The sequence below is a fragment of the Carassius carassius genome, chromosome 22 (genome assembly GCF_963082965.1).
Source record: "Carassius carassius chromosome 22, fCarCar2.1, whole genome shotgun sequence".
Classification (NCBI taxonomy): Eukaryota; Metazoa; Chordata; class Actinopteri; order Cypriniformes; family Cyprinidae; genus Carassius; species Carassius carassius.
In genome coordinates, this window is record NC_081776.1 from 4,127,970 (window position 1) to 4,149,749 (window position 21,780).

Here is a 21,780-nt window from a genome sequence, read left to right on the forward strand (position 1 = left end):
ATATAAATCATGTGCATTTACGTCAGTCTTTTGTATTTATAATCTGCTCGTTCACTTCTCTCCCGTTTACCAACAGCGGGTTCCACGGTCATGTTCCAGTGTTGTCTGCGTCTGCGTATGCTCCCCTCACTTTTCAGTCTCCATGTGGCAACGGAAAGCCTGAAGCAGATGCACTTGGTTTTGCATCAGACTGGCCTTTGTACTCCTCTCCTAGGGGAGAGCGTGGCTCTCGTCTCTGTGAGCGGATTCCTGTCTGTGGGAGCAGCTAGGAGAAACATCTGTGGCATGCAGGGCGAGAGAACAAGGCAAAAAAGGGTTGACAAAAATCATTAGTTTACAAATGACAGATTCAAAAACGAACGATTTTGAAGGTCTAATTACATGCAAATGAGCAAATATTCATGTGTAAAAACAAATTTGCAAACCCATCTGGCTTCCAAGCATTTTTTGTCCTTCCTCACTCAAATACTTCCCTCGTAAGGATTTTTTTGGGTTAGCTTGACCTAATAAGAAAAGCATCAGGCGTATTTATTTATTATTTCAACTACCACTCAACTTGCTAAAGTAGCCCTCCATCTATCTTGAAAGGGAAAAAAGGAAACACAGGAAAAAGAAGTGCCACCCCTCCTCCTCAATCAATCAAACCGCTGATTTTTGTGTACGATTAGTCCTCAGGTGCCAAAACAATCAGAGGTCTGCTTCATTTGTTTTAATTACAGGGGTAAAAATGCCACGGGTGTCTCAGACATGATCGGGCAGGAGTCGCTCGTGTAAATACTGCTGTAAATAGTTCACTGATGATGGCTTTGACAGTGAACGTCAGCTAGTTTTTTCTTTCTTTCATTCTTTATAGCCCCCAACACCCCCCCCCCCTCCTATTTTTTTTCTTGCTCTGATGCTGTTGCCTACCAGTGGCATCCTATTCCTCATTTTTGATGCAAGTTAATGCTTCAAGGCTTCTAAGAATATCTTCAAATGTCTCTACCTTCAGGGAGTGGGATTGTGTGTCGTTCTTCAAAAGGTAGGTTAACTTTTTCTTACCGGCTGAGATTGTTGGAAAACGCAAAGCATGCTAGTTTGTTTGCAGACTTACAAGAAGGTCGCATGCTGGCTAATCACATTCTAGCGAGAATAAATACAAAAATAGCAGGCAGGAACACATACCTCGCGTTTTTAGGGGCTCGGGATGTCCTCCACAACTAGCCGCGTGTGTTAAATCCTCTCTCGTTTGGAGTCCGAATACAGGAGAAAAAGAGGAGAAGGAGAGAGAGAAAGTGCGTGTGTGTGTGCTTGCGAGCTGCATGCTCAAATGAGAGCAACGAGAGGCTGCTGGTGGAGCGCGATCCGAGGACTCTGCTCCGCGCACAGGCTGTGAGAGAGACACTGGTGCGCACAGTCTCACACACACACACACACACTCGCTTCTTTCAGTCAGCAACTCGGTCAGCAAGACGAAAGACTTCCTTTCTTAAAAAAAAAAAAAAAAAAATTAGGGAGAGGGACATTTTTGAAGAGCATTTTTAGATTATGAAGCCCAGAAGCAGTAAAACCTGCAATGATTAGTTGCATTTTTAGATAATTTTTGGAGAGATTTAATGCTAATGATGCCAGTATTTCTAGTGCATTACAAAAGACAGAAAAGCTCCAGGTCAGGGTGACATATTTCCATTTCAGGCACTTTTTTTTCATCACCTCCCCTCGTTCCCAGCCGGTCGCACGGCTTCCCAAAGCCCTGTGTCTCCTATTTGGCCCTGTCTGTGCGCTGTCGTAATTGCTCGGTGACAAGTGGAGATGAAGGAATAATTGTCAGGAGATGGGGTCTTCTTTTTTTTTTTTTAATGGATGCACTGCCGATTTAAGTATGCATGAGCGACGCATGAGGGATGGGGCCAAAGAGGCGCTTGTTTATGATGCGAGTCTGTATAAACACAGTTGGAGTGATGACACTGATAATCGCATGCTCTTCCCCGTGATCCCCGACTCTCCGCGAAACACCCTCTCCAGCCTACTGTCCCACACCGCTCACCTGCAGGTAATAAAGCCACCTTTTCCTCCATCTATCCATGCATTTCTAATTTCATCCATCCATCGGGTCTTTTCACTCTCGCTGTCATTCCTCACGGCTTGTGCTTTGCTCCGGCTTGGTTTGTGGGCTGCTTTCATCTGTGGGTTAATTGCTGGTGATAATGGCAACGACGATAATGAATGTGGTTTTGTGTGTGTGTGCGCGTGTGCCGTTAAGTGTGTGTGAGTGTGTGCTGAAGAACAGTGTGCTTTGACTTCGCCTAGTAGGTGATTTTATTTGAAGTGAAGTGTTTGTGAAGTTTGCAGTTTGCTGATGGGAAATTAAATTGAGTAATTTTGTTTATTAAAAGTTAAGTAGTTTTATGAGAAGCTATTGTAATTTTTGTTGGCTAATAATTGAATAATTGTAAAATTCTAATTAGATTTACATGTGTTTTTAATGATTTTATATATATTTTTTATTTATTTGTATCCGTTAAGATTTCATAGTCACCTAAAGCTTAAATGAGTCTGTCCTATTTTGGAGGTGGGGTTAGTAAAATGATTAGCCCTCATGTACTAATTATCCCTATCAAAGGCAGGCAGATAATTTGTTTACTTAAATATTCATAAGGGTGAGCGACGCTTGCTATTGGGCTATTGTGAGCATATTATTAAGTTTTTATATGGCTTTGTGCTGGCATGTGTCTGGCAATGTGATCTTCTTTATAATTTAATACCCTGATGTATAATGAGCTGCGTGATTAGTACATACTGTATGCAGAATTAGATGGATAATTTACATTGTTCTCCTGAGTCTGTGTGTAATAGCTTGTTTAGTGCAATCAAATTAAATGCTGCATATTTAGTTTTTTTTATTATGCAAATCCCCTCATTGAGCTTTTTTCATGACTCGTACAATCTCTTGAAAAAGAAAAAGAAAACAATAAACAAACAAAAAAAAGTAAAATATCAATTTAAAAATATATATGTTTACCTTAATTTTGTATGTGGCAATTAACATCGCTCATTAGCCAAGGCGGGTATATGTTTTGAAAGTTTAACCAATCACTTTGTTATGCTAATTGTGATGTAATTTAATTTGAGTCCCGTAATGATGATGCCGCTATTATTCCCATAAATGATGCAGTTAAGCATCACAGCCTTATTTGCATGTGCTTGAAGGGGGAAGCTGGATGAGACTACGCCAGCATCACTCTCGTTTTCCTCCCTCTGTTGTCCCACATCCCTCCGGGTTCTCCTCGGCCTGTCTGCGTTTATTGATGAGCAGCCTTTTTTATCTGATATTTTAATGTAAAATGAGTCGACTGGTTACTCTTGCCACACAAATGTAAATTAAATAATTGAAATACCAGACTATAAAAAAATGCAAATGGATTTCGAGGCATCATCACACAGTGAAGTCATGGAGAAATGATTGATTTGGTTTTTTTTTGTGTGTGTGTGTGCATTGTACTAGTTTGCAGTCTACCTCCTTGAGTTCACATTTGCACATCAAAGTGCTTCTTTGTTGGAGAGAGGTTAATTTTTAATCCATTGATTTCATGGCCTCTGGTTTGGACATGCAGATGGTGGCTGATTATTTACCATGTGTGCAGTTGGCATGCGTGTGCTCAAGTTCCTGCAGTCGTGTGGTTGTTTTTTTAAGAGAAAAAAAAATCTATTTGAAAGTCTTACAAGAGCTGCTTCCCTCTTTAAGCGCTTCTGAGAACCCTTCAGCCCGGGCTCTTGCTCTGTGACTAAGTCTCCCTTAAAGACTGCCCATTATCTATTTTGTTGAGGTTTTAGACTCGGGGGTAATTTTCCTCTGGAAAGATTATTTTTCTCTCGACCAATCTCGCCTATTACCACCCTAATTGGTTACATAAATCTTGTCGGGTATGAATGAGAAATGTTGGGGTGTTGTCAAGTGTAATCTTCACCCTTATTTACCAATTCATTAAGATCTATCGATGCAGGACCAGGCCGAAAGAATGACAACATAAATCAGAGCAGTGTGACATAATGACCCTAATCAGCCTCAAATAAGTGGAAACGTCACCATGAGCTATGTCTCTCTGCGGCTTCGTGTCTGTGTGGTGGCACCAGGGCCGTCCTAATCGTTAACGTTGCTGCATGTCCCAGGCAGGGGCGAACACACTTGCCCCCCTTCACCCCAAGTCTTTTCATCTCGCCCCACACTCAGTCGGTGTCACAAAGGATAATTGTGGCATGAAATGAAATGAAATATGCATTTGAGACAGGTAAATAGTGTAAGACGATGGATAAATAGTGAGAAAGAGAGTGAGGGAGAGACTCTCTCTTTCTGCCTTTGATGATTGGAGCAGACAATGGGACCTCCTACCTTTATAGGTCAATTACTGGTGATTAGGTGGGCTGAGTTAATTAAAGAAATTACCCAAAATGCAAGCACAGGGACTGCTTGATGAGATACCAGCGTCACTGTCTAGTCACCCACTTTTGGTGCTGCGTTCGTCCAAGAGGGAGGTGCTTGATGCTTAGAATTATTTTTTCCTTTTTTTTTTCTTTTCTGGAAGTGCTGGGAAATATGAACGAAACTCTGGCTTTGTAGGTCATGTTGTTTAGCATTTATGAATTATGTGTGTTTTTATTTCTCAAGGATTTGTTTCAGAGCTTCTTCAGGGTTTTCTTTGTCCCGTTAGTCTGTGCTTTTTTTTTCTCTCTCTCTCTTTCTTTTCATCTCCCTCTCCTTTTCTCCTTCTTTTAATGTAAATAGCCCAGAATTAAGTTCTGAACATTCAGGGCTGAATGAATTGAATCACAGATGGACTATTTATCGTGAATTCATTTTATTTTTTTTTCTTGAACATGTTCTCATTTTACCACTGATAACAACACTTGATTCGGTTACTTTGCATACTATTAATCCTGAAAAGTGATGTATTCATCCTCCCTTTTCATTTTTTAACCCGTAGTATAAATATGATTTCCCTCATGCTCTTTTTACTCTATAATCTCGTCCATTGTGAATTGCTTTGAAATCCCTCTATCTGAGAATAGGGTTTCTGTAATATTACAGTACATTCAGGTTTAGAGGAGAGTCATTAACGGTGTAAGGCGACCCCAAGGAGCCAAAATAGACTGCTGGCATTCATTGTTTAACTTTTAAACATTTCAGTGGCATTTTTAATTGGCATATTCTCAATTTCACATGTAATACAGATGCACAGGATGAAATTTTCCAAATCTGGCATTTTGATTTATTAAGCATTCCTGACTGTTAAATATTGGAGAATAGCAGAGCCTCGCTGCTTTATTTTGTATGCATTGTTACTTATGGCAATGATGAATTAATTTCAGTGGAGCACAGAATTTGTGATTATTTTAAATGGTATCCATATCTTAACTGAATCAGAGCGGGTGAAGCTAGCAGACTGTGAAATGTAATTTTTAGTATTTTCCCCCCGTCTTTTTTCACCCTTCCTTGTAATGTTAGGATTCTGGGCACCTGAGCAATGCACTGATAATGACTAGGCTTCTTGGATCACAGAGTCTGCCTTTCCAATGCCTCCCTGAAATAATCATCAAGCTCTTTTTCAGGTCTGTTTTGTGTGTCCTATCAAGGGAGAGGGCCGCCGGTTTCCACGGGAGGGAAAAAATGTAGTGCATCTCGGCAAAAGTGGATGGTGTGTGTGTGTGTGTGTGTGTGTGTGTGTGTGTGAGAGAATGTGTTAATGTCACAGTCGCACCCTCCGGTGCCCCTTTTCAGCGACATGTATAAAACATATCTCACAGATACCGAGCACTTAAGATGATGGAGAACTTAGAATTGTGATATCCCAGCTACGATAAGAAGGGTGCCGGATTTGATAATGAGGCAACGTTTGCGGTTGTAAAATCCGTTCAGCTCAAACGAGCGTGAGTAACTTTACTCCTCCGTGATGAGGAGAGTGTGTGTATGAGAAACATCTGGGCTATATTTGTGGCTTTCCCTCCCCACACCTTTCTTTGCAAACCCACCCACCTGAAATCACAGACGTAGTCCTTGAATGCATTGTCAGGATCCTGTCTGAGATTTTTCACCTGATGGAAAGGACATATTTGCACAGCCTATGATTCAAGAGCAAACATTTGCACAGCCAGAAAGGAATTGCAAGGTACTGTTACAGTGTTTAAAACATAAAACACACAGCGAGAAAAGAAACCGATTCAAATAACATCTTTTATTCCAGAAACGCAGCGATTTGGGTATTATTCAACCTTCTTGAATACACACCGACTTTCTTTTAGATGATGACTGTTATCAAGATGATATGGGTAATAGAGTTTCACAAGCTCTGTGTTTATCACAGCGACTTGCCAAAATGTGTTTTAGGACTCATCCAATTTTGCCAGTGTCAAATGGACCGGAGCTTTTCCACACTATAAGACTAGAAAGGGATGTGAATGTGTTCAAATAGCACAAACCCTTGACCCTGGTGTGTTTTTAGGAAAAGATAGTGTGTTATAATGACAGACAGTTGGCCCCAAGGGTCAAAGACAGAGAAACGGGGGTCCTATAGTAGACATGAACAAAGACAGACTTTGGGTGCTGGCTTTCCTCTCTCTCATTCATGCTCACGCTTTCACTCCGTCCATCTCTCTGTCGGTACAGTACTGTACTAGACCCTCTCCTTCACTCAGTGTCATTCAGACACATAAGCCCCCCTCGCGTCCACTCCATCGCGTGGAAACTATCATGAGCGAGGATGTGTTTCTAATTGACATTGTAATTGGCAGATTTGGATGCTACCTTCAGATGACTAATTAATTTATCTCACCGCTGTCATTAAGGTTAAAGCAGCACCTGATCTCTCTGAATACACTTTGCATACATCTGCATGAGCATTACGTTCGGTAAGACACCTACACGCCAGTTGTGGATCATGTGGATTTAAAGGATACAGTGTTAATAATGTGTGTTTGTATAATGACAGGATCAATATTCCACGTCATCCAACGCAAAAACCAAATTTGAAGGGGAAATTTTTTTTTTCCTTTTTCTCCTCCTCCCCAGTATTACATGAAAATATAATCTATTCTTTATTTAAAAAACGTGTGTTTAAATCTAGGATAATCAGTTCGTAGAAATCATATTTGAATTTCCACAGTGCAAACTGGGATTACAGTGATCTGAAATGTAATTTTAATTAGCGCTTTTTTTCCTGGTTTGAGTGAAAACAGTGTCCTAAACTTTTAGTCTCCTTTATTGTGGCATTAAAAAACACTCCATTTTGATGTTCATAAAATTCGAGTAAAAAGGCAATCAAGCAGCCCTTCTCTGAATATTTTAAACATGGGGCATGTAAAATTTATGCCTAATTTGAATACTTATTAGTTGCCTAATCTCTACCCAGCTTTGTGTTTCTTCAGGAGAGATTTGTCAGCATCACACTCTACGACACTCTCTCTCTCTCTCTCTCTCTCTCTCTCTCTCTCTCTCTCTCACTCTCACTCTCACTCTCTCCTGGTCTGTTAATCTTCTGCACTTTTGTTTGTTCCCAAGTTGATCAATGCATACTGGTTAGGTGGTGTACTTTTTAAATAAATGTGTTTTAAAAGTGTTACTTATAAGACACGAGCAGAGCTGTTAAAATGTCATTTGCTGATCTGAAAAGCAGCCGTGGATTAGATGACTGCTTCTTTGTGTCGTGCGTTTGATTAGTGCGGTTCTTATTTTTTTTATTATTTTTTAATGGCTCGGCTGTCGAGTTACTGTACGCTCTCGTTCAAAGATCGCTGTTAATTGTCCGTACGTAGCAGGTGACAAAATTGATGTGTTTAATCTGTAGAAAGAAGGATGGCGGAGCTGTCAGGGAAATAAATGAAAGTGTTGCTGGAAAAATGAATCCCTTCTAAACATTACACGAGATTAGGGATATTTTATTGTGCATGCTTGCAGTTAGCGTAATATTGTTTATGTTTGAATGCACTGAAATATGAGATGGCCCATCGTCCTTTTCTGAGAAAAAACAAAATGTGTAATGGGTAGAGAGTAGGAGGATCGATGAAAAAGTGAATGACGGAGTGTATCTGTGTGTGTATTAAGGCTCTTGTGGGTGTATTAGCTATGTTGAACACACCTTGAATTGCATTTGTTGGGTCGGATGATTCTTTTATTTATTGCAAGGATCTCTACAAATCTTAGCAGGGTTCCTGTGAACATACACAACATTTACGCAGGGAAAGTGATAAAACATTTATTACCAGAGAAGAGGTAATATGCATAATTTATGCTGTTTTTAGCACAATCATTAGTGATATTTGTGAAAGCCACCACTCTCCCCTGTTTTCATATCTAATAGATGGCAGGGAAAATTAATTTAATATCTTTTCATTTATTTGCCAGAGTAAAAATTGACGTGCGATTTTTGTTCTTTTTGAATTTTGTGTTTGAATTTTAATTGTGCTCTGTGGACTGCGCTAAATATACGGAAATAATGAATATTTGAGTATGTGATTAAAATAAAAAGGAGGAAGAGAACTAGCCTGTAAGTGACATGAGCTTTTTTCTCTCCTCATTTGACTAGCAGGCAAATTTTATTTAGCTTCAGCTGAAAGAAAAGACCATTATATTGTTCATCACCGTACAGAAGCATGTGATTTGTAATTCCCCCTCTTCTCCCCTCACCTCCTGTACCAAATTTTAATTTTGCATGATTAGCTGTGCGTCATTAAGCAACTCCATTTAGACGAGACACAACAGGGATATTTTAAGACGTTTGAACAGGAAAAAAAGGCTTCATACGTGTTAGATTTCAAATATGTTCCTTTTGAAATTATTCACACCACATTAAATTCACTAAATCTATTTTTATACACACTATGTGATGTTTATCTGTGTGTGTGATGGTTGATATGCAAAAAACTAAAAACCGTTTAAAAGAAGCATGCATTAAGAAAAATTTAAAAACAAGCAAATAAAAGGCAGGAAGAAATGTGCATCTCTTTGTATTGCTTCATTTACACAGTGAATGCATAATTCCATCCCCTCCCCCCGTTAAATGCTTTAATTTGCAAAGGGAACAGGGGTTGATAATGGAAAGCTTTTTTTTCATTCTTGCCCCCAGTTTTTCTTTTTTAACCCCCCCCCCCCCCCCCCCCCTTTTTTTTAGGAGCCAACTAAAGGGGATTGTAACAAGAGCCTTAACCGGTGCCTCTAAATTACTTCTAGGTATTAAGTCATGATGCAGGAGTCGTCCAATGAGACAATAAGCAACAGTTCAATGAGTCAAAATGGAATGAGCAGCCTAAGCAGCCAATTAGATGCTGGCAGTAGAGATGGAAGATCAAGTGGGGAGACGAGAAGTGAAGTAAGCGCAGTCGAGCTGCTACATCTGCAACAACAGCAGGTAAGTTGCGTCTCTCTCCCCCTGTCCGTTGTCATCCGCTGCACTCTGTGTCTCTCTCTCTCTCTCTCTCTCTCTCTCTCTCTCCCCATTCCTCCTTCTCTTTCTCTCTCTCTCGTTTGCTTTCACACAGGGCTCAGCAGGCAGCTATTTGACTGACACCCTTCAGTTGTGCACATTTATACAGGAACTGGACTGTTTTATTGTTTTATTCTTGTTTGTATTTATATTTTAATATTTATTGGCAGTGTTTATTTAAGCTTAGTTTTCACTTGTAATCATTAAGATTTCAAGAGTTTTGTGCAGAAATCTGGCTGTATTTGGGTTGTTTTTGACTTGTTTGGAGGTGTTTTGGTGCTTCTGTGCAAGAAGTATGCCAGCTAAGGCCGTGCTTGTGTGTTTGTGTGAAATACGGAGCCTTGCTCCTGTTTCTTTGTTTGTGGCCACTAGAGGGCCTCCTTATTTGACTTCACAACACTTTATGGGCTGCAAGGCAACTCGTTCACTCCAGAAACCGCAACTGACCAGTACTTGTTGTATTTGTCTCAAAATATATATGCATAATTATTAGACTTTTAAAAGCGACACAGTTGTGTGTTGTATATATTTATGTATGTTTGTATGTGTCTCGGTGCAGTGAGAGATGGGCTTGACAGCTCACCAAAAGAGCAGCATGAGAGGTCAGGCTGAGCTCAGGGTTAGTCTGCTGGCGGTGTGGAGTGTGTGTTCACTTATTCACTCGCAAGCGTGTCATTGGATGCGAGTATGTGTCTGAAAACAGAATCTGTGATTCCTCAGGCATTGCTTGTTTTGTTTTCAAGGACTTAAGCAAGCAAACTTTTTTCCTTTTTTTTTTTTTTGGTTGCCATGTGAATGTTTATACTACTAAAATACTTTAAGGTAGACCAAATAATTCCAAAATTATTGGTTTTATTAATGTATTTTTTATAGTGTTTATATATTTTTTTAATTGTGTATTTATAATGTAGTGTATTAGTTTATAATACTTGTATTAGTATTAGTATTAGAATTTAGTTTTTTTTTCTTCTTCTCAAGCTTAAGTTTATAGCTATTAAATGCTAGTTATTTTTTATATTATTATTATTATGTGTGTGTGTGTGTGTGTGTGTGTTTGTGTGTGTGTGTGTGTGTGTGTGAGAGAGACTCAGTGCTGGTGACTGCAGCTGAAAGCAGGCCATGGGCCTGTGGGTGAGACAGGATCAGTGTAGCAGAGTGAAGTGTGTCCTGCGGCTCTTTGTGGGCCCCTCCGAACACCCCCTCCTTCATAGCCACCCTCTCCAGCTGGTGATTACAACAGCACCCCCATCTCATGGCCTCTCCTCCCATTCATCATCACACCGGCCGTCTCTCTCTCTGTGTGTCTCACACACGCGTCTGATTGGGGTCAACCCCCTACCACCCCTACCCCCCGCTTTCTCATTACTGACTTCTGTTTTAACCTGCACACTTCAGCGTGTGTGAGATACAGATCAGTGTTTGGTGGTTAATGCTCGGCTCTTCAAAAGTGTTCTTGTAAACTTGTATCTAAGCCATTATTGATAGTTTATATATGTGAATTGTTAGTTGATGATGATGATTTTATTATTACTATTACTATTATAAACATATAAAATATTACAAAATTAAATGTGTACACAATTATATATTTAGTTTTTGTAATTATGATCGGTATCCGACTGAAATATTAAAATATTATGAATTCTAAATATTATGAATTCTAATGAATTGGCGAAATGTAAAATAATGTAGTTTATTTTGTTTTTAACAAAATAAGCAATAAAAAAAATATAAAAAAATAAAATATTGATATTATAAATATGAATGTATATAAATATATACATTTTAAATAAATTGTAAAAATGTAAGCAAATCAAAATTTTTAATATATAATAAATTGTAGATTCAGTGTTATTGTACAGTACAGTAAGAGCCAATGAAACGGCTAGCCACAGAAGCATCTGAAAAGTATTATTATTATATGGATTATGAGGATGATGATGATTATTGTAATTATATTATATATGACTATTATATTTATTATTTAATCACTGTTATTGTGGTTACTTGTTAGTAGCAATAGTTAATATTGTCAGTTTTATTCTTTTTATTATTACTGTGCACATAAACAGAATTAAAAAATAATATTATTATAAATGTGTATATAATATAAAATTATAGTATTTAAAATATATAATATGTATTCTGTTTTATTATATTGTTCAATTGTATTTACAAATATTTATATTTCTTTTTATATTTTTGTTAATAATAATCACTAGTATTATTCCTGTATAGCTGCATATTGCTTAAATAGATTTTGTGTTATCTGTCTGTAGATAATCCACACTAAGAGTGGAAGAAAAGGGCAGTGTAAGCAGAAGGAGTGAAGAGAGGAAAGATGAGTGCCATAGAGACAGTGGAGAGAGTGACAATGTATCATTTACAGAGAGCGAGCGGAAGAGCACAGACAGACACATTGAAATGAGTGGGCCAGCTAACTGGCCCCGGGAGGCTTTTTAAAGGGAGGCCAGGTGCTGTTAACTTCACACACTTCCTGCACAATTCCCTCCCACACACACCACAGTCAGAGAATTCCTATACATCCGCCTAATAACCACCTAGATCTCTGAGTTTTGGTGTGTGTGTGTGTGTGTGTGTGTGTGAAAGCGAGAGAGAGAGAGATATGAAAGAATCCAATTAGAAATAACTGATAGTAATTGCCTGTAATCTAATAGTTTTGTCCATTGCCAAACATTCTAACTCAGGAAAAAAACACCTAGAAATGACAAATTGCCCTGTTAAGGCTGATGTTAAATGAGTTTTAATGTTGCTATATGTAGAATGGTGTGTGCATACAAGAATGTTTGCATCGATCTGTAGATAATGTGATGTGATGATTGTTGTAGTTCAGTAATCTGTGATTGTATGGATTTATAGTGTAGTTAGCCGTACTCTGAAATTTAACTTCCTGTCTGGAGAGGAAGTTTTCTGAGGTATATTAGTAAAAATTGTGGCATTTTAAAATCCACACACCTTGCATTTTACCTTCATTCATTAGAATTCAGTTATATATTCAGCAGTATTTTATACCATAGAAATATACCATTGGCTCTTAAAATATTTCTGTTTATATTTATTTGTTTATTTACTTATTCATTTTTAGATCAGTTCTGCACTTTTTATTAGCCACTCTTCCACGTGTGTGTGTGTGTGTGTGTGTGTGTGTGTATATATATATTTTTAAATTTAATAAAAAATTGTATTTAATTATTTTTTTCGCCTGCTAACAGTGATTGTTACAGGAAGTGGTATGTAAGTCACTAGCCCGGTGTAAAAATGACAGCAATTAACCTGACATTTTAGCTTGAGGAGAATTTAAGATGAGACGCCTGACAGCCAGTGTCAGCCATATTTTTCAGGTGTAAGAGTAAATGAAACTGGAGGTAGTATCGCAGTTGAGGGAGCCACTTGGGAAGGAGGTAGGAGGTGTCCATGGAAAACACATGATCTAAATCGGACTTATTTTGCACTTTAGTTCATTTTCCACAAATCCAAGAAAACACCTGGAAAATATCCATAAACAGAAGCATAACAGAAAAAAAACACAGTGCTAATTGATATTCAATGAGTCTGACTCCATCATCACCCCACAAACACATTAACACACATGCATGCATTCAGAAGAGGTGGGAGGCAGCATTTCTAGGGGTCCATTGCCTGTCATTCAGGAGGGGAAAGTAACAAAGTAACGCAGAGACGCCACGCAAACAGCAAGTCTCACTTCCGTCTCCCCCACCGTTCACCGGGAGCTGTGAGTGCAACATCTTCAGTCAGGGTGATGACTGCTTTCGCCGCTCATCAGCCAAATAAAAGCCCTTCTGATGCAAATAGCGCTTTGCCTTTGAGCATAATTTAAAGCAGTAATCACCCCTGGAGTCTCTAACATGCAGATAGCGAAAGCGAGGTGACTGTCTCATTTACACTCCAGCACAAAGAAGCTCATTAGCTTTATCACACCGGCCTGAGACTCTTCCACTACAGTGTGTAAATAACACACACACACACACACACACAGTTTCACCAGAGCCCTATTTCATAAAGCTCTCACAAAGATTGTTGCTAGAAACAAAATAAGACTCGTTTCGATGACTTGCCGTTGTATTTTACGGTTACCATTTCACTATCAGCAGACATCGTTTTGACATATAGAGGCGCGCTGCTTCTCGAGATGACACTGCAAGATATAAACCTCTCCGTGACGGATGTGCATGCTCTGTTTCTCCCCAGACAACAGCAGGCATTATTCTATTATCAGCAAAGAGTGCTCAGATCCTGGAGTGGTCATTTGTGTTTAGGCCACATAACATGTGGCTGTATGGAATTTACAGTGTGCCTTCAGTAGTAGCTCCATTACCCATCGGCCTCTCCAGAGACCAAGCGAAATGTCAAGCCGTGGCTTTGAAAGAGAGATCGCGTGAGGGACAGGACAAGGGGGGGGGGGGTCTAGAGAGAAAGGAACAGAGTGAAATCTGCTGGAAACAAACACTCGTGACCATTGCTCATGCTTGGGCGGTACTAGTAGTGTCGGGGTGGGGGGGGGGGGGGCTGAAGCAGGTGAAACACGTGCACCTTCAGCCTTAGTGTTATAAATGAAATGAGCCATGTTTGCACAGGCAACATAATTATTATTATTATATTATAACAGAAATATTTATGTAGCAAAGGTGCCCTTTTACCTTACCAGTGCTTATGTAGTCAATGTTTTATTTTATTTTATTTTTCCAAGTTGTTTTGTACATTAAAACTTTTTTTTTTTTTACAGTTTTATGTATTTATAGTTATGAATTTTTATTTTACTTTACAAATATTTCTTACTTTATGCATACTATTCTGTATGCTGATAAACACCCACCTGTTTGTAATGTATACATTTTGTTTAATTTGATAACACTTTATTGACTGAATGGAGAAGGGTGGGTCGAGTGGGATATTGCATGGGAAATGTTATGACATATCCCTGATTCAGACTCCCCTTGACCCCAACTGAGCACCACGGCTCAATGTGTTAGCATAGGGGCTAACCATTAGGCCACGACTCTAACCAGCCGCTAGTGTTTTACAATTACATTTAATCTCGGAGTGTGTAAGCAAAAATCCAGTAGTCAGCCAGTCAAGATCAATGACCACTTCACATCTCATTTACTGCTGTTTTGATGTTTCCTAACTGCTCTGCCTGTGGAAATTAACAGCACTGAAATCTACAATGGCCCTCAGGGCAGAAGCCTCTACTGGAGACAAAAGCGGCATACTTTACACCATCAAATCACTGTTTTAAGACTATGGAGCAGTTGATTATGGGTAGTGTAGTTCCTTTTCCAGACCTTGAGCAATGAACCAAACGCTGTTTTTCTCGAAACAGGTGATTCCGAATGCAAGGGCCATTTTTTTTTTTTTTGAGTCATCTTGAACTCAAACGCAATAAAAACATGGTGAGGAAACTGGAGCATCCTGAACCTCATCTTCCCAGTATCTCTGACAGCCTATGACACCACAAACCATTTAACAGAGCTTAAAAAGCTCACATATGCAGACGCCCGGCGTCTTAAGCTGACAACCAAGAGGCAGGATTTTCTAGAAGGCAGCTTTGGAGCCTTGTGAATTTAACAAGCATGTCTAGTATTACAGTTTCTCTCCGGTTTATCCATGAATAGTAACAAATCAGCCTGTGAAACGCCTGCCTGGGGATGTTTGTATGTGAAGGTTTTCCGGAACAAATATTAAAGTGATGTAAATCTGGTTAAGGAGTTGAGGGCTACGATTGCCAAAGCTGTTCTCTCCCCCCATTCCTCCCTCTCTCCTTCTTTCTATTTACTATGCACAAGGTAGGCAGATGTTGCCACTCTTCCACTTGAATATTTGAATTCCATAATGCTGGAAAAGAGTGAGCGAGAGAGCGAGAGAGAGACAGATCATGTGAGTGGTGTCTGGCCTGGCTCATAGCTCACTGCCCCCAGACACTGAATACATATGTAAGAGACCCTCTCAGCTTGTGGCTCTTCAGGGCTTTTCAACAAATGATGCAAATAAGCCTGGCCTCAGCTCGCAAATACACAAGAGGCTTTCCAAATGCATGCACATGTCACTTAGACCGGGCTTGCAGGCTTTTTTTTTTTTACACGGTGGGTGTTATTTCTGAGGGCTCATCCGGGTACATTTTTTATCTTTTAAAGTGTTGGATCGATGCTATATCCCCTCTCCGTCACTGTCATTTCTGCCTGAACATCTCCATCACAAGCCAGAGCACTACAGAGTGTGTTAGCATGCTCAAAGAATGAGAACCAGCAGTGTGCACCAAATTGTGCGTTAACACTGTGATAAGGAAATGCTGTTGTCGTATGCAAAACACGAATTAAGGTTGTGTGTAAGGCTTCATGCTTGATTTAACGCTAAGCTGATATTGCTTTCATGCTTAAATCTTCCAGTGCTTCTCCATTTCAATTGAAATATGATTGTTATTGCTAGAGGTATTTACCAGTTATTTGATGCATGAATTTGGCCGCTAGGTATTTCCCCAGTTGTGTAGCGACATTGTAGTTTGTCTCTGTTTGGCTTTGGAGAAACTGTTTAGAAGTTGCTGCTAAATAATTAGCTATGTTTTTTACCAAGATTCAGTTTTGGGGAGCTTTAATAAAACCGATAAAAGTAGATACTTGTTGTGGTTTACAGTGCCTGCATGCATGGTCTTACATTTGACCTCTGTCATTTCTTTTTATGTAGGTTGTAATCACTTCTTTTTAACAGCCGACGTAATTGTCTAGTTATGGTCAGACGTGTTATGAAGGGAGTGATGATGCTTTAGGGATGTTCATCAAAGCGTAGAAAAGGAAAAAAAGAGTGAGAGAAGGAGGGGGATTTCTTTCATGGTCAAACTAAGTGAACGACATTGTGATGAATTTTCTTGTTAGGAGAAATTACATCCACTAAGTTGAGCTACCTCAGCATGAAATTGAAAAAGAAGCCTTTCTTGGCCATTTCCATTCTTGATTCAATGAAAGATGTAGATTAGCTGTTGGGAGGGGGAGGGAACTACAAAAGTATGACTGTTCATGCTAGGATTGCAAAATAAACCTCGTAAAAGCCATATAGGCCTGTCAAAGGGTTTGTTTATGGGAGGGAGTGTAGTCAGGCAGTTAGCTGATTATAGCAGACACATGGCATGTGAATACATAGAGCCGACGTGTTTGATTGAATGCACATGTTTATCTGCGCATTGAATGCATCTTAATCGCCGCATGTCTAGGGGTTTGTGTAACAATCCATAGCTCTTTGTAATCAGTATGAAACCCTTACAACAGATCTGTCTCTCTCACTGAAACGTTGACTGATAGGAGGCGTGTGTCAGGAGGGAAGATAACTCTACCCAGCTCACTCAAAAGGTCAGTCACGCACTGTAATTGGAATATTCACAAGACAAACGGTACGCTGGCACACGTAGCCAGGAGGGCCCGGGGCCCCAGTTCTCCATCAGCAGTGAGGATTGACGGAGATGCATTGGCCCACCACAAGCTAGATGTAACACTATTAACTCAGCTGATCTGCAGCATAGCCCGACGCTTATTGAGAAGGGCCGGGAAGATCCATCACCCGGGCTGAATGGACTACCGGTCCACCACAAACTAATGACAGTTGAACACTCAGCTAAATGGACTGAAAACAATAGTTTGTCTTCACCTGGAGTGGATCGTGCTCTTGTAACCTGGTTCCAATTTGTGGTGATTATTTTTCCTGCACTACTGAAAAGTGATCACCATTTTTTAGCTTACTTCAGCACATATTTTCCAGCTGGAGGAGAAACCGTATATTGTTCCACAACATGCCATCTGTGGTTAGTTGCATGGTAATCAGAGGTTTGTGCATTTACATTGAAGGTCACAAAAGGGCCAGTCGACCTTGTAGGTAACCGTGTAAGAGCTCGCTGTGGACCACACATACACACTCAGACATATATACTATGGACTTTTAGAGTGCTGCCAGGAGGGTAATCAGGCGATATATCCAATTACCTAAATGAGGATATATCTCATACCCTTAGGTTAAGCTACTACATACTAACCCTAAACCCTAAATATATTTTGTTTTGTCTATTGCTATTGCCACCTTGCACAAACAATTTTTTTTATTTTTATGTCAATGGGACTTTGGCTTTCGACTTTCGCGCAGGAGCAATTTGGCATCTTTTTCCCTTCTTCAGTGAGTCTACACTTTGCCTCTAGCTGTATATTCTGCTGTCTGTGCCTCTTAATAAGTTCTTGTCAACAAATGCTATGGCCAAATAGATAAAAAGTCCATTCGCTCGGCCTGACAAAAGCTCAGTGCTATTCTTTTCCTTCTTTTTCCTATGGCCTCACTCTAAATGAAGTGTGGAGTGTGCTCTCTCTCACCCCTGAATGCAACATTTATAAAGAGGTATTCCTCAGACCGTGTGACTCTTAGTGGCGTTGAACTGCGAAAAAGAGATCATAATCACTTGAAAAAGAAGCCAAGTGCATCGAGCACATGCTAGGAAGTGGGGACTCGTTTGCCGCCTCACTCTTCCTTTATTTCCTTTGCTGACCTGATCTTGCAGGCACGTGTTGTTGGTGTGAGTGAAAAGTAGTCTCCTTTCTTGCTCATGCCTCTGTAAGGAAGGCAAATAAAAGGCCCAGTAGAGTCACCTTTTCTAAACCCAGATGATATACAGCAGTTGAAAGAAAGGGCTTTACCAAAGCCTGTCATTGAGAAGCAGGAAGAGATCGAATTTCATAAGTAAAGGAACCAGACAGAGATGTGCAGAAACAATGTCTGAGCTCCCAAAGAGATACAAAGAGGCTCTTGGGTTTCAGAACTGATCTGTGATGCCTCTTTATGATGTTTAAGCATCTGTAATTGAGTTGTTCCTGTGCAATTGTTCCTGTTCCTTTTTAAAAAAAAATTATTTTGTTACAAATGTTGTCCACCAGTTAAAAAAAAAAAGAGTTTTGAATCAAAAGAAATGGCGTTGCTCAATAATGAGGCATTTTTTTTTGCTTTTCAACTATTTTACTATTTCGCTTTATAACTAGAAATTGTATTTTTAGACTTGTGAAATATATTTAATAATTGAAATAATACATCAAAAATAAAATTGAATTGAATTAAAATTGAAATGTATAAATTTATAATATTTGTTGGTAAGTGAAATGTTGGCAGTGCAGAAAAGTGCAAATTGTTGAATAGCACACCTTTCCTTAACAAGCTTAATGAATTTAAGTATCATTCATGTTTGTAGCATGAACTGCTTTACACCAAAGTTTAAAACTAGTGTTAGGGATTGTTCAGGTCACTCTAAGCAAAAGCAACTAATCAGAGTAAAAAAATTTCGTTTTCCTCCCGCTCTTTTCAGTACGTTTCGGGATTTCTATGGGATACAGATGTTGTTTTCAGTATGGGGCCCCTGCCATCTAATTCCCTCCAAACTATTACCAGTGCAAAAGTGCAGCACAGATATGCGAGAACCATCCATAACGGTGTCTGCAGGAGGTGGGAAGCGTATGAATGTTTGTGGTTGCAGTGAACCGTGGAAGCCGACTCTGTTTGGCCTGTTATTGCTGGCACTGTTTCCTCAATGAGGGCCATGCACTCACACACACACACAGGCAAATGCACACATCGCTGTTGTCTGTGCATACACACTCATCCTGATGTGCAAGACAGACTCATGTTTTGTCTCCTTGCACTTGAAAAAATAAGTGTGAAGGTTACACAATGAAGCAGATCTCTGTTTTCTCTTTTTCCTTCACGTAAATGCCCAGCTTTCTGGGGTAGAAATGAACGAATTAATCTCGAATTCACCAGGGAGGGCTGAGCTATGCCTCTGTGTTTACAGTGGCAGAAAGTTAATATAAATTTTCATCAGAAGGGGAAGTTTACACACATGATTCTATTTGTCCTTCATTATTAGCACCTGAGACTGGGCTGGGGAAGCATAATACAGACACAGGCCAAATAGATGCAAGGGGAAGGCAAATAAGCACACCCCAAAATAATTTTTTGGTTGTGTGTTATAATCCCTCTCCATGGGATCCTTAATCTAGAAAATCAATAAACACGAAGTGAGCGGGGAATGGAGATGTGAGCCGCAGAGCAAGGAAAGACAGGAACTGCGTACGAGAGTTTGAGAGGAAAAAGCTGGAGAAGGAATGAAAGGAGAAAAAGAGAGAGCGCAGCTCACAGAAGCCCATTGTTCTGCCGGTTAGCTCGCGCTTGGCCCTGCAGCTGAGGAGTGTCTCCACGGACCGACCCACGAGCTGCACACACCGCTGATTTATTGAGTCATACATAAAAACACTCATTATTCCCCACATCCTTTTCTCTTGTCTGAGAAGTATGGCGTTTGGCTTAGGAAAAACACTTTGTGTCTTTATCCACAATAACTGATATCTCTCTTTTTCTCAGTCTCACTCGCTGTCCTCTCCTCATTTTTTATTTGTGTCAGCTGCTAGAATGGATGCTGTGAGCACACGTCTCTTCCTTACTGGACATGTTGTGTCTTGGGCTGTTTTCCCACTTGAGTCCTTTTTCAAGAACTAAACTCAGGCCTCACAAGTCTTTTATTTGTTACATATGCCCGTGGTGGATAGACAGGGTTTTCCTTTAGCTAAAACCAGAAAAGTAAGAAGAAAGTTAAAGACTAAAACATGCAACAGAAAAAGGATGATGTATGTTATTTATAAGTAGATCCAAAAAAAATTAAATTCAAAATGAAAGTGGCAAATTACTTATAAGTATGGCTTTAAATGTAGATTCAGATTGTGTGTTTTAGGGGTGACCCCAAATAGTCGATGATTCGATGTTTTGATTCGAGGAGCCTGATTCGACTACCAATCTCACAGTCGAATATTCGCGGGCTGTTATGATTATGCCATTCTGACTATATGTGAGCGCTTAAATGTCTGATTTCACATAGAACTTGCGGTTTTCTCCCCATAAGTTAATATACAGCCTGTTATGATAAAGCTGTGAAAAAGAATCTGAAAAGAAAGAAGCTTCAAATAAATATTTTAAAGTGCGTGAATAAATCCAACCACCCCTATAGATTTAGGTTTCACTTTCCATAATCCGTGACCGACAGAACATTTCAGCCGGTGTATATATATCGTGGATATATTATTTAGTTGATATGATACATTTGGTTTTGAGTCAAGCGCTTCATTGAAGTACTACAGTGATTATCTCTTCAGCGCACAGCATGAGCAGGTCAAACTACAAAGCAGAATATTAATAACTATGACTGGACTGTGACACCCAGAGAACACCATTAAAATATAACGCTGTGAATTTTTAGAGTTTGTCTGCCGTGTTTCTGCACATTCTTTTGTGAAGAACGCGTCCACAAAAGGAGTTCGCATTCAGAGCCGCGCAGACACGTTCATTTACATTCGGGCTCTTTTTGCAGATAGTAAGCATATTAGTCCTAATATTAACGTTATGTTGTATAAATAACAAAGCGTATTCTAAATTAAATTATGAGTTTAATCCCATTGATTAAAAACGTGCTATCAAATGCTCACTCTACTGGTCATCTTCAGCGCGTTCAGCTCAAAACAGAAATGCAGAACATTAATAACTACTGTCATATAGGCTAACTTTATAATGAGAGCACTATTGTAAAAACTGTGAATTGTTAGGGTTTCGCTGACATTTGGTGTTAACTTTCTTTTAATCTTTTAATCATAACAAAAACATTATTTACCCCGTTTATATCTGAAGGCATTTGTTACACGTTTTCCCTGTGTGTTAACATCAGTAATTATGGCTGTCGAATGTCTGACTTGACTCAACGTATTTTGCCCTGCCCCCAAACATGTGATTCGACTATCAGTCGAATATCAGCAAGATTCGAAAATTCCGATTCAACTATGAAAATCCTTAATCGGGGACACCCCTAGTGTGTTTATTTTATTTATTTTTTATAACAAATGCTTTCTTTCTAAATTTTATTAATTTGTTATATTTTACCTGGTATTATTAATATTATTATACATTTTCATCATCAAAAATAATTTAGAATATTATTATAATTTTAGGTTATTTTTAATATTATTATTATTATTATTATTATTAAAAGTAATTTTCATCATCAAAAAATAATTAATATTATTAATATAATATAATAATAATAATATAATAATAATAATTATTATTATAAAAATAATAATATAAGTGTTCTAATATTAAATGGAGCTTATTACTTGAAAATTTCACAACTTAATCACCTGCTTCTTGTCATCTGAGAAGGTCTGATTTTGATGTTTTTCAGAGCGTTCGCATTAAAAACTAAATTCAGTTCAAATTAAACGTTTCCAGG

The 21,780-nt window shown here is 39.1% G+C and overlaps 1 protein-coding gene and 1 long non-coding RNA gene across 5 annotated transcripts in view; one reads left to right on the forward strand and one right to left on the reverse strand.

Moving 5' to 3' along the window:
* Window positions 1–21,780, forward strand: part of LOC132098737 (forkhead box protein P2-like) — a 107,008-nt gene that overhangs the window by 34,653 nt on the left and 50,575 nt on the right. For 3 of the 4 annotated variants that reach the window (XM_059504890.1, XM_059504889.1, XM_059504888.1), the window contains one exon: window positions 9,200–9,377. The exons of the other annotated variant lie outside the window; for it this stretch is intronic. In XM_059504890.1, coding sequence (XP_059360873.1) covers window positions 9,210–9,377 — 168 coding nt within the window. In that variant the 5' untranslated portion in view covers window positions 9,200–9,209. The remainder of the gene's footprint in view (window positions 1–9,199; window positions 9,378–21,780) is intronic. 4 annotated transcript variants of the gene reach the window in all.
* Window positions 179–2,183, reverse strand: LOC132098334 (uncharacterized). Its single transcript, XR_009422877.1, has 2 exons — window positions 1,165–2,183; window positions 179–278 (listed from the first exon to the last, which is right to left on the reverse strand). It is a non-coding gene; the product is annotated as an uncharacterized LOC132098334 (long non-coding RNA).